The 12,500-nt window shown below is 36.8% G+C and overlaps 1 protein-coding gene across 2 annotated transcripts in view; it reads right to left on the bottom strand.

Annotated features, from left to right (window-relative positions):
* Nucleotides 1–12,500, bottom strand: part of LOC106881236 (prolyl 4-hydroxylase subunit alpha-1) — a 56,354-nt gene that overhangs the window by 32,706 nt on the left and 11,148 nt on the right. For both annotated transcript variants that reach the window (XM_014931546.3, XM_052971208.2), the window contains one exon: nucleotides 5,459–5,817. In XM_014931546.3, the coding sequence (XP_014787032.2) occupies nucleotides 5,459–5,817 (359 nt within the window). The remainder of the gene's footprint in view (nucleotides 1–5,458; nucleotides 5,818–12,500) is intronic.

Here is a 12,500-nt window from a genome sequence, read left to right as displayed (position 1 = left end):
AACAGCCCACCAGGATCAAGGTTAAATCAAATGCTCAACATTCCCTCTCACAATGCATATACACTGAAATCAAAACAAAGAAATTCAAGACCATTTTCTTTTACTTCTCTCCTTACAATTTTGATTTCTTCTCTCCCTTTTCTTCTTAATATCCATACACACCCACTTGCATGGATTTAAATACAAAGTAAAACACTACCTATATCCACACTCCTATATTGTTTTTATATATATCTATCTGTATGATGAGTCAAAATACTCACAGGAACCACCCATAAACCCTGGAGAACTTTCTGATTGATGTAAATTTGTAAATAGCTTTAGCTAAACAATTGATACTGTCAGAACACTGATGCAAATTTTTTGCCAGAAGAAATGAACACAGTGATATTGCTAATTACATTTGCAATATTCTATGCATGGGGAATACAGCAACTAAAACATGCACTTTGTGGAAACATATGTAGCAATACATTAAAGGATTTATGAATTTCCATCTGAAAGTTCTAGTTATTGCTATATATATATATATATATATATATATATATATATATATATATATATATATATACACACAGAGGGTGCAGTGAATAAACTGCCATCTAAATTATGCAAAGATGAAAATAACACTGACATCTCATTTTAACAGATATATTTACCAAAATTACATAAAAATATCTTGAAATAGTAAAAGAGTAAATTTATTCAATAAAATCGCCATTGGCTTCAGCCACACACTCCAGATGACTTCAAAATATCCTGCAACTCTTCTGGAAAGTTTCCTTGTTGGTGAATGCTGTCATAACCCTTGCCTTCAGTTCATCTTTGTTGTTACAAGGAGTTTTGTTGATCTCTCACTCAACTGTGCCCCACACATAATAATCAAGGGGCTTGCAGTTTGGGGAGCTAGGTGGCCTGATGTTAGGGGTGATGTAGTCGTAGAAATTGTCTGACAGCCATGACTGGGTTCTCCTGCTTATGTGGCAAGGTGCAGAGTCCTGTTACCAGACACAGGGTCTTCCAACAGCCACCTTTTTGACCCAGGGCAGCACTACTTCCTCCAGGCATTTGATGTAGACCTCCATGTTGAGTCTGAGGCCATGTGAGAAAATGAATGAAAGCATATCATTGCCATCACTAGTGATCACTTCAAACACCATGATGTTTGATTTCTATCACTCTTGATACATGTCCTCAAAATGTACTGTCGTCATATTGACACACCCAAACACTCTGAAACGTTCATACTGGAGCTTCTGGCACAAATGCCAAGTAGTACAGCATGTTTTGAAATTTCTGGCTGAGTGAATTGTGCCATGGTGCTGTTTTTTCTCACAGACGGTGCCCAACTGACCCTACAATACTGTGTAGTTGACAAAAACAAAAACAAACTGTGAATATATGAAATTAAAAATATAAAATGGTGACAATCTACTAATCACACACAGTGTGTGTGTGTGTGTGTGTGTGTGTGTGTGTGTACACATACATACACACATGCATGTACAGAGTCCGCCAAAAAAATGTTTACACACTTCATAGAGAGAAAAACGTGTAGAAACATTTAAATACTAATTTTATTCAGACATCATGGGAGTAATACAGTCATGTTTAGCCATTTTTGTTTTTGCCGGGCCTTTCTCAACAAGGTTGGCATTTTAAAAAACAGTCAATTTACAGAGGGTGGTCAATGTCTGATGTGGAGTGTCATCAAAGGTTTAAATAAGACCATTTTTCTTTGAAGTACTATTACTGGCCAAGCATACCTAGACATGTTATGCACATCTTTTGTATCTGCCATGCATGTGCTTTTGTAAATGATGAATTTTTCAACAAGAAAAATTATGGGGTATCCTATCTTTGTTGGGTATCCTAAATGATGTTGTGTATTGCAGACAAACTGCCCTTTGGAAAGAAATTGAAATGGTACGTGCAGCAAGCCCACAGTACACTTTGGCCAACGTTGCCCAAGTAACAGTTCACTGAATAAGTGTCTGGAAGCTAATGGGCACCACTATCAGCAAATCTTGTAATCGTAGAGGTTAAAGGTAACTTTTATAAATAGTGTGATGTCTGAAAAAATTTACTATTAAAATATTTCTTTTCTTTTCTTGAAGTGTATAAACATTTTTCTGGCAGACTCTGTACATATCTATTTCCCATCATATGGGGGAAAACACTCTACACACACACGCATGCACATACACACACACACACACACACACACACACACACACACACACACACACACACACACACACACACACACACACAGGTGAGCATATAAGTAGTCTTATAATATTCATATTTACATATACATTACTGGTAATTTTCAAAATCCCCACTAACACACAACTGGTAGTTGTTATTCTTTGGAAAGTAACCACCCAATCAAATTTAAATGTTTATTCATGTATTTGAATTACATCACAACTATATTATATGTACCAGAACAATTTTAATTCAGTTTTCATCACATCTGTCTGACAAACAGGAATGTGAAACTCAGAGTAACAGTTTTGTGACAATTTTGCAGCTTTAATAAAAGTATATATATATACATACATACATCATCATCATCATCATCATCGTTTAACGTCCGCTTTCCATGCTAGCATGGGTTGGACGATTTGACTGAGGACTGGTGAAACCGGATGGCAACACCAGGCTCCAGTCTGATTTGGCAGAGTTTCTACAGCTGGATGCCCTTCCTAACGCCAACCACTCAGAGAGTGTAGTGGGTGCTTTTACGTGTCACCCGCACGAAAACGGCCACGCTCGAAATGGTGTCTTTTATGTGCCACCCGCACAAGCCAGTCCATATATATATATATATAAAGCTGAAGTTGTGTATCTGTATGAAGCCTTTTTAAAAGTTTATAAAAATTCTCACTTTCCACTTTTTCATTAAAATTTTTACATCAATGGAATTTTCTCGATGTGAACTTTCCAATGCAGTAATTAGATTTTTGAAATTCTGTTTACTTAGTGTGGTTTAATGGGGATTTGGCTGTTGTTTCTAGCAACTTTTATATTTCTTCCTTTCTACCTGTACCGGCGTTCTTACACATCGATCACGCGCTCAACATATAATATAGAGAGCAAGAGTAAAAGAGGAGGAGAGAGAGAGAGAAAGTGATACATACAAAGTCATAGATTAACTTGCTTTAAGACTATTCTTTCCTGCTATCTACCTTTTCACTCTTACTTCATTCTTCCTCTCTCCAATTTAATAGCTTTTTTCTATCCCTCTACCTCTAACATATTTTTCATAACATAGAAACATAAAAACACACACAAGCACACATACGTGATTTGTGACAACAACATACACATAAACACATATACACATCAACATTATAGATATAAGATTTAGTTTGTGAGTGTTTCTTATATAAACACACGCACGCATTGCTATTTTATAACTGTCTTCCATTCTCCTTTCCTCTCTTTCTCTCTCTTCATTGCTCCCGTTCTCTATTCCTTTCTCCCCCTCTCTCTCTCTCTTCCTCTCTCCCTCTTCTCTCTCACTCTTTCAAACGCATACACGCGCACGTACACACAAGCATTCACTACAATACAACTCATGTTCGTCAATGTTTTGTAAATATACAAACTACGGAGCTTATAGACAATACATTGCAAATCAGTGAACTTCATTAGAAATGTGGGTAATTTTTCAGATTAACACCCACACGATTTTCACTAGGCTGTTAGGGTTAGGGTTTTAGGGTTACGGTTAGGGTTTAGGGTTAGGGTTAAGGTTAGTGTTACGGTTATGGTTTTAGGGTCAGGGTTAGGGTTTTAGGGTTAGGGTTAGGGTTAGGGTTAGGGTTTAGGGTTAGGGTTAGGATTCGGGTTAGGGTTAGGTAATCGTGCAGGTGTTAATCTGAATAATTACCGAAATGTGAAAAGTACTGACCCTGCCATCTGTTATAACTTTTGTTGTTCTGTTTAATATGTACATATATTATGCCTCCAAAGAAGAGTGTTTGCTGGGGAAAGAAAGCAACCGGTTTAAAAAGACAGCAACAGATTGCAGCAATTCACCACATTCCAGAAGCTACTTTGAACATAATGCAAAATGGTGCATCAACATCTACTGCCCAAATCTGATAGAATTCTGGCAGAACTGTGTAGCAACAGATCGCCGGCAATTGCTTCATCAGAAATTGCCGTCCTAGCTCCTGTGAAAAGGGATTACCCTGCTATGTATAATCAGGGCAGCACAAAAAGTTGTTTTGCGCAAGCATTTGTATAGCCAATTAGACGGATGAAATTTACGTACGCTTAATAATTTTACGCAAAACAGCCTTCAGACTTTCCCTATTAATTTTATCGTCTTTTGAATTATGAACATATTTACATCATAAGGGTTTTTTCGTTGTAAGGCTTTCTTTTTTAGTTAATTTTCACCTAGCAAGACTTATTGTAGATGGCGTAATAAGTCACACCCAGACAATGTCGGGTTATACTGCTAGTATATATATATATATATATATATATATATATATATATATATATATATATATATATGTACATACATACATATATGTGTGTGTGTGTGTGTGTGTGTATATGCATATATATGTATATAATAATAATAATAATAATATATATATATATATATATATATATATATATATAATAATGGGGGAGGCTGGTTCATGGGGTCATCCTGGGTTTCTTGTCCATAAGGGGTTGGCCTTACGCCGTATCATCAGACTCCACACCTGGTGGCTAAGACCTCTTCAAAAATATGGAGGAAGAAATATATATATAGATATACACATACATACATACATACATACATACATACATACATACATACATTCATGTATGCATATACATATACATATATACACTCACACATATATATATACATATATATATATACACACACACACACATATATATTCATACATACATATCATCATCCTCATCACCCTCATCATCATTATCATCATCATCATCATCCTTATCATCATCATGAACATCCTCATCAGCATCATCATCCTTATCATCATCATCAACATCCTCATCAGCATCATCATCATCGTTTAATGTCCTTCTCCCATGAGTTGGTAGGTTTGACTGGATCTGGCCAGGCATGACCCTGTACCAGACTTCTGTGTCTATTTTGGTAGGATTTTTACGGCTGGATGCCCTTCCTAACACCAACCAGTAAGCAGAGTGGACTGAGTGCTTTTTACATGGCACAAGCACACTCACACACACACATCTATCATCATCATCATCATCATCATCATTTATTGTATGCTTTCAATGCTGGAATGGGTTGAACGGTTTGACAGAAGCTGGCCAGGCAGAAGACTGCACCAGACTTCTGTGTCTGTTTTGCACAGGCATCCAGCTATAAAAACCATGCCAAAACACATACACACATATATAAAACTGTGTGACAAAATTTCATTTCAATAAAGCAGAATTTTCTCACCTCATACAAAGAAGATGCTAACAGACTTAAGATGTTGGTGATATTTAATGTCTGGTTATCTAGCAACTCATCAGAACCCTTTTTTTTCTTGCCACTTTTCTTGCATATTTTCAGAGTTTCCCGCAGCCATTGACTAGCAGTGTAGAAGTTTCCTTCCTCAAAAATCATTCTTGAAATCTGAAAAAGGTCAGTGACTGTTGGTTTCTGTAGGGAATGTTTGTTGAAGACAGTGCCATTCATTAGAAGTGTGAGGTCTATGTTCTTGAGATATTGCATCCTAGCTAGACCCCATGAAATTGTGATGAAGTCTTCTTCATCAGGGAAACTCTCAACCAAATTATCTAACTTCAAACGCAAACCTAGGAAGAAAATAAAAATAAAAAGATGAGCAATTAAACCAGAAAAATTAGGACTTATATAATTATACCTAGGTGTGTATTTCTGCATGTGTGTGTGTGTGTGTGTGTGTGTGTGTGTATGTGTGTGTGTGTGTGTGTGTGTGTGTGTGTGTGTGTGTGTGTGTTTGTGTGTGTGAATGAGTCCATACCTGTTACATCTCCGTGATGAGATGACAAAAGAAATAAGCAATGGGATTATCTGTTTGTGGATAGTGGTAGATTAATGTTGAAACAAAAATAACGTGTGCTTCTAGGGATCTCCCCTTATTTAATATGTGGGGATTTTGAAAATAATGTACAGTAATCCCTTGACTATCGCAGAAGTTCCAAAACCACCCTGCGATAGGTGAAAATCTGCAGAGTAGAAACAGTGCTGTACTGTATTTTTTTATTATTATTTTATAATTTCTATATATTTATTTTACTATAAATGCGAAACAACACCACAGAGGAATTGAAGAATTGACTTAAGCTTATATAACAAACCGCAATAAGTGAACTGCGATGTGGCGAGGGATTACTGTATTACACAAGTTTGTAAACTGTTACATTAAATAATAAAACCTTGCTTTACAATAAATTATTTTGATACATATTTCATATTTTCATCCCTGTACAGCATCATCATCATCATCATTTAATATCTATGTTCTATGTTGATATGGGTTGGACAGTTTGACAAGAATCCAATGAGCCGAAGGACTGCATTATGCTCCATTGTCTGCTTTGGCATAGTCTCTATGACTGAATGCTCCTCCTAACACCAACCATTTTACAGTGTTTTTTGGGTGCTTTTTTTTTTTTTGTGCCACAAGCATTATTGCTTGCAAGTCTACAAACCTGAGGAGTGGGGCTTAAGGCATGAGGGAAGAGGTTGAAGTAGAACAGGTTCTTGTAGAGGAGCTACATAGCTACTCACATTTGGAAGAGAAAGTAAGAATGAATTAAATATATCAAGGAGATAGACAGTGGTGATGAAGTGTCTAGATAGCACCACAGATAGCAAGAGCAATAGTAAGTGGGGGGATGGAGGTCTGCAAGAATGTATGGAAAGAGAAATAGAGGAAGTGGGAGAGGGAGGAGACGACCATTGTAACATATGAGGGTGGAGAACAATATTTAATGGATGAAGAATGGCTAACAAGTGAGATGGCTCTGAGTAGCAAAGGAGAAAAGTGGTATTGCGATGGGAGAAGAGCTGCAGAGGATGATATGATGTGGGGGTTGGAGGTGATGTATGGTGGAGATTGATTGACTGAGGTGCTCATATATATATATATATATATGTATGTATATATTAATAATCAGGAGAACAGAGATTTTCCATATCTATAAACAGTTATTTACAGTAAATAATGACCCTGATGTTACTGATCTGACATTACCACCAAGATGCACATGTAACAGTGTGCAGTTGATGCAGTTGAAATGCGTGTAGGTCTATGAAAGAATGCTGTAAATAACTGTTTAATAAAATTATAGAAGTGGAAAATCTCCATTCTTCTGATTATTATTAATACTATAGCTTACTCTATGGAAACTATGCAGCACTGAGTACGACACTCAGATTTACCAAGCGAGGAAAATCACCAGAGTCTAGCAACTTATTGCTAACTTGGGTATCATCAACATTTGCTATGGTTAGCTCGCATGCAAAACTGATTTAAGAGATAAACGGTAACCACCAGGATTACATATTCCTTTGAAATCATTTTTGAAAATATATATACAAATATAATAAATGCTCATGCAGGGAAAAATCAAAATTCCCATTGATGAACCTCTGTATGAGTTCAAAGCTTGTATATAAATGTACCATGCATAAAAGGGGAGGGCCATATTTTACATTGGGAAAATGGCTGATTCATTTAAGAATTGTTATTGCAACCATGTCGCCAGCTTCAAGAGAATCCATAAGAGACATTCAACATCTTTGGCTGATTTTGTATGGCGACTGAAGGAAGATAAAATTAAGTATAATATAACACACAAAACCATATAATATTTCCAGGAGATGCTGACTCTGCTCCAAGGAATCTCTGTCTATTCTGTGGACCAATGAGTAGACCATTAATAGAATTTCTGAAAGACTGTCAAGATGCCTACGTGCATATAAATGTACTTTCACACAATACAGTAGGAGTGAATTTGAGGAACTGTTAACATAATTTACTTTAAGGTATGGATGAATTAAGTTAGGCTTTAACCACCCCATTCTTATAAACACCTAGTAGTTATTTAACTTGCTGTGTGAACATGTGTGCACCAAACCACATGTATGCATATGCTTACATCTTTGTGGATGCTTGTATGAGTGAGTGTACATGTGCCAGGCAGCTTGCGTGAAGGCATTTATACATCCATATCCATTAACGGTTATTTTTAATACTTTTCTCATTGTATTACATGTTCATTTCTTTTTTTGCATCTGTTATTATTGATCTTCTATATAAATGAAGATATACTCTTTAATCTGCTGCTTTTCTTTACATGAAATGAGGAGATACATTGCGGAACTGTTATTTTAAGTTATATCTGTTTATCACCCGAAGAGACACATCTTCACCATCAAATGCTCCTGAACCAGTTGTCAAGAATCCAACCCATGAGGGATCAATACTAGATGTGTCAAAACAATTGTAGTGATGAATAAAAATTCTCGTATCTTTCATCTTCCGTCTTTCATTTACTATATATATATAGTTCAAATGATAAATAGATATACATACATACTTTTACACACATATATGCATATGTGTGTGTGTGTGTGTGCATGTGTGTGTGTGTGTGTGTGTGTGTGTGTATGTGTATAAGGGGTGTTCATTAAAGATTTCCCCTGACTCACTTCCAGTTATTGCAAGAAACAGAACTTGTACAGATATAATCATACACGTCTCTACATGGCATATTGTAAATTTCAACTTTCCACTAGTATTCATTTGTCTTTTACGGCTGCTGAAGTGGACTAAGGTGTTATAATGGAGGCAGTTGAATGTAGATCAGTGATCAGGTTCTTATACTTGAAATGTCATACACCAAAAGAGACTTTTAATGAGATGAAAGAAGTTTATGGTGACAATGCACCATCATATATGACATAGTCAAACACTGACATCACCAGTTCAAATGTAGTCAGACATCAGTGGAAATTGCTCCTTTTCCTGGATAACCACATTCCACCATTAATGACGACACCGTCCATAAAGTGGAAACCACCATTTTGGAGGATCATTACATAACTATTCGGCAACTAGCCAATGAAGTGAAGATAAGTGTAGGGTGCATAGAAAAAATCATTCACAACCATTTGCACATGCAGAAGTTGTCTTCACAATGGATTTCCCAGATGCTTACACCTTTTCAGAAGCAGGAACAAGTCAATTGCTCCCAGGCTCTTTTGGCAATGTGCCAAGAAAACGAGGAGGACTTTTTTGGCAGACTTATCACACAGGGTGACACACAGGTCCATCACTATGATCCTGAAACTAAAGTCCAGTCGAAGCAGTAGAAGCATGATAACTCACCACCTCCAAAGAAGGCTCATGTCCAACCCTTAGCAGGCAAGGTGATGCTCACAGTCTTTTGGGACCAACCTGGAGTAATGATGATGGATTTTTTGACAAAGGGCATCACAACTAATGGGGAATATTATGCTTCTCTGCTGCAGAAATTGTGGGATGCCATCAAAGCAGAGAGGTGTGGCATACAGACCAAAGGAGTCTGCCTCCTCCAAAACAATTCCCCAGTTCGCAATGCACATGTTACCCAGATGAAAGCACACTCCTGCCGATATGAAATCCTTCCTCATCCCCCTTACTCTCCTGACCTCACACCATCTAACTTCTACCTCTTTCTAACCATGAAGTCTTTTTTGAAGGGGAAGCACTTTTCAGATGATGATGAACTTATTTCCAAGGTAAAATCATGACTCCAGATGCAACTTATCGACTTCTACAGACAAGGTCGTCACAGCTGCATAAAGCAATAGGAGAAGTGTATCACCATTGGTACTGACTATGTAGAGAAGGATTAATAATTATGCCAAGTTTCCTTGGGAAGTGGATCAAGGGAAATCTTTAATGAACATCCCTCATATATAAATATATACCCATGCAGTGCTTCCAGAAATCAGTTTTACCATGAGGGGCAGGTTTAATGTAACATTATATCACCAAATATCCTGATATTTTGTCATTTTCTCTTCGAGGCTCAGGATTCTGAAGTCAGCCTTCACTATTTCATCTCATGTCTTCCAGGATCTTCCTTGTCCACAAGCTCCAGCCACATTTAGTGACTAGCACTTCATTGTACAGCTGTTCTCATCCATGCACATCACATGTCCATGCCAGTGCAGTCTTTTTTCTTGCAGCCTACATTTGATTCCTTTTGTGCCTAGTCTTTCTCTGAGCACATTTATACTATGACATTCAAGCACACTTACATTGCACACCCATTGGAGCAATTATCATCATCATCATCATTAGTATCATTTAATGTCTGTTTGCATCAGTTGGATGGTTGACAAAATTCAACAACCCAAGGACTGCATTGAACTGCAGTGCCTGTTTTAGCGTGATTTCTATACTTGAATGTCTTTTCTAACACCAACCACTGTACAAAGTGTATTGGGGGCTTTTTATGTGACGCTGGCTCCAGTGAGGTCACCATGTAATTTGCAAAACAAATAAAAGAGCTTTGATTGAGTGGTTTTGTTGTAGAGAAGGAAGGAACTGTATACCAGTTGCTGAAAGGTTAAATTATGATAGAGGGATTGATGTAGGTGTCATGCTATAGAGGAGATACGTGGTTAACTCACATATCATATAAGTGTGAGTGGGAGTGGATGGGAAAAAGACAATGATGGCAGTTATGAGATGTCAGTCTGTACTCTCAAGAAGGTGAGTATAATAGAGAGATGATGAGCAGGGTGGGAGAGTTGGGGGCAAAAGAGAAAAAGAGAGAGGGACACAGTGACAGAGATGGATGTCAGAGGTACATTGGGGTGGCTATAGTGAGCAAGGGGCAAAGGTGAGGAGGAGGTTGTCAATGGCAGATATACCAGGGTGATGAGAATGATAGCAGTTAAGAAAGAGTGTTAAAGATAATGTAATGACAGTCATCAGATATATCTCAAGGAGGCACACAGAAAGGGGTGATTAGTGGAAAATTTGGTAAGAAGGGATGATGTTGAGTATGAGGGATAGATTTTGAAAGGAAGTGATTCCAAGGAGGCGGGATGTAACTGGTAGCACAAAGGGGTAATGAAATATGTGTGTATTCTGCTCTAATAATTACAGCAGCTGAATTGAGTCATAGTTAGAAGAATGGAAGGATGGGTGTTAGGAAGATGAGAGGTGGAGAAGATTTAACAGGGGACAGATTGGGTGCAGAAGCAGAGCCTGGTAAGTGAATAGGCAAACATGTGAGTGTGTGTGTGTGTGTGTAGCTGATGTAAATATGGTTGGTTGATTTCTCAAGTCAAGCTTTACATCCTATAAAGAGGGGGAGAGAGAGTAAAAGAAAGATACCCAATGAGTTAATATAAGAGGTGCAGGATGAATACACATACCAGGCTTGGTGGCAGGCAATGAACAAAGGAATGCTACACACACAATGAGAGATAAAAAAGGAGAAGAGGGAGTAAATGATAACATAGTTATTGGAGGATTTTCTTTCATTTAGTACTAGCAGAACGGCATAGTTTTTTATTGTATTACTTGTTTCAGTCATGTAACTGTGACCATGCTGGAGCACTGCCTTTAGTTGAAGAAATCAACCCCAGGATTTATTCTTTGTAAGTGTAGTACTTATTCTATCGGTATCTTTTGCCAAACTGCTAAACACAGCAACATCGGATGTCAAGTGCACCTCTGTATGATAAGGCATGTCATCGAACTCTAAATGTATTTCCCACAGGAAAGACTGAAATTGGTGGTGATTTAACCCTTTGGCTCAGATAAAGTTTATGGTTTATGTTACAGTGCTCATTACATGTTCCATTTTTAAGGCTTTAGCGTACAGCGTTTCCTGGTGTTTGATGCAGAGATATGTTGCCAACTCATCAGCACAGTTCTCTTCTTGCATCTTTAAAAGTATCCTACACACCAGTTCACTTTTTTCACTTTAGAGGGTAAGTCAATTGCATCGACCTCAGTGCTCAACTGGTTCTTATTTTATCAACTCCCAAAAGGATAAAAGGCAAAGTCGACCTCAAGAGAATTTGAACCCAGAATGTAAGGATGGACAAAATGCCATGAAGCATTTTGCCCAGCATGCTAACGATTCCACCAATTCACAAACTTAATTAACTTAGAATAATCACTCTCTCTCTCTCTCTCTCTCTCTCTATATATATATATATATATATATATATATATATATATATATATATATATATATATATATATATATATATATATATATATATATATATATATATATATATATATATATATATATATATATATATATATATATATATATATATATATATATATATATATATATATATATATATATATACATATATATATATATACATATATATATATATATATATATATATATATAGAGAGAGAGAGAGAGAGAGAGAGATTATTCTACATTAAATAAGTTTGTGAGCAGGCAGAATCATTAGCATGCTG

The sequence above is a fragment of the Octopus bimaculoides genome, chromosome 10, assembly GCF_046866305.1.
Source record: "Octopus bimaculoides isolate indiv1 chromosome 10, ASM4686630v1, whole genome shotgun sequence".
NCBI classification, from domain to species: Eukaryota; Metazoa; Mollusca; class Cephalopoda; order Octopoda; family Octopodidae; genus Octopus; species Octopus bimaculoides.
Note: the sequence above shows the minus strand (reverse complement) of the source record. Positions and strands in the feature narration are given on the sequence as shown.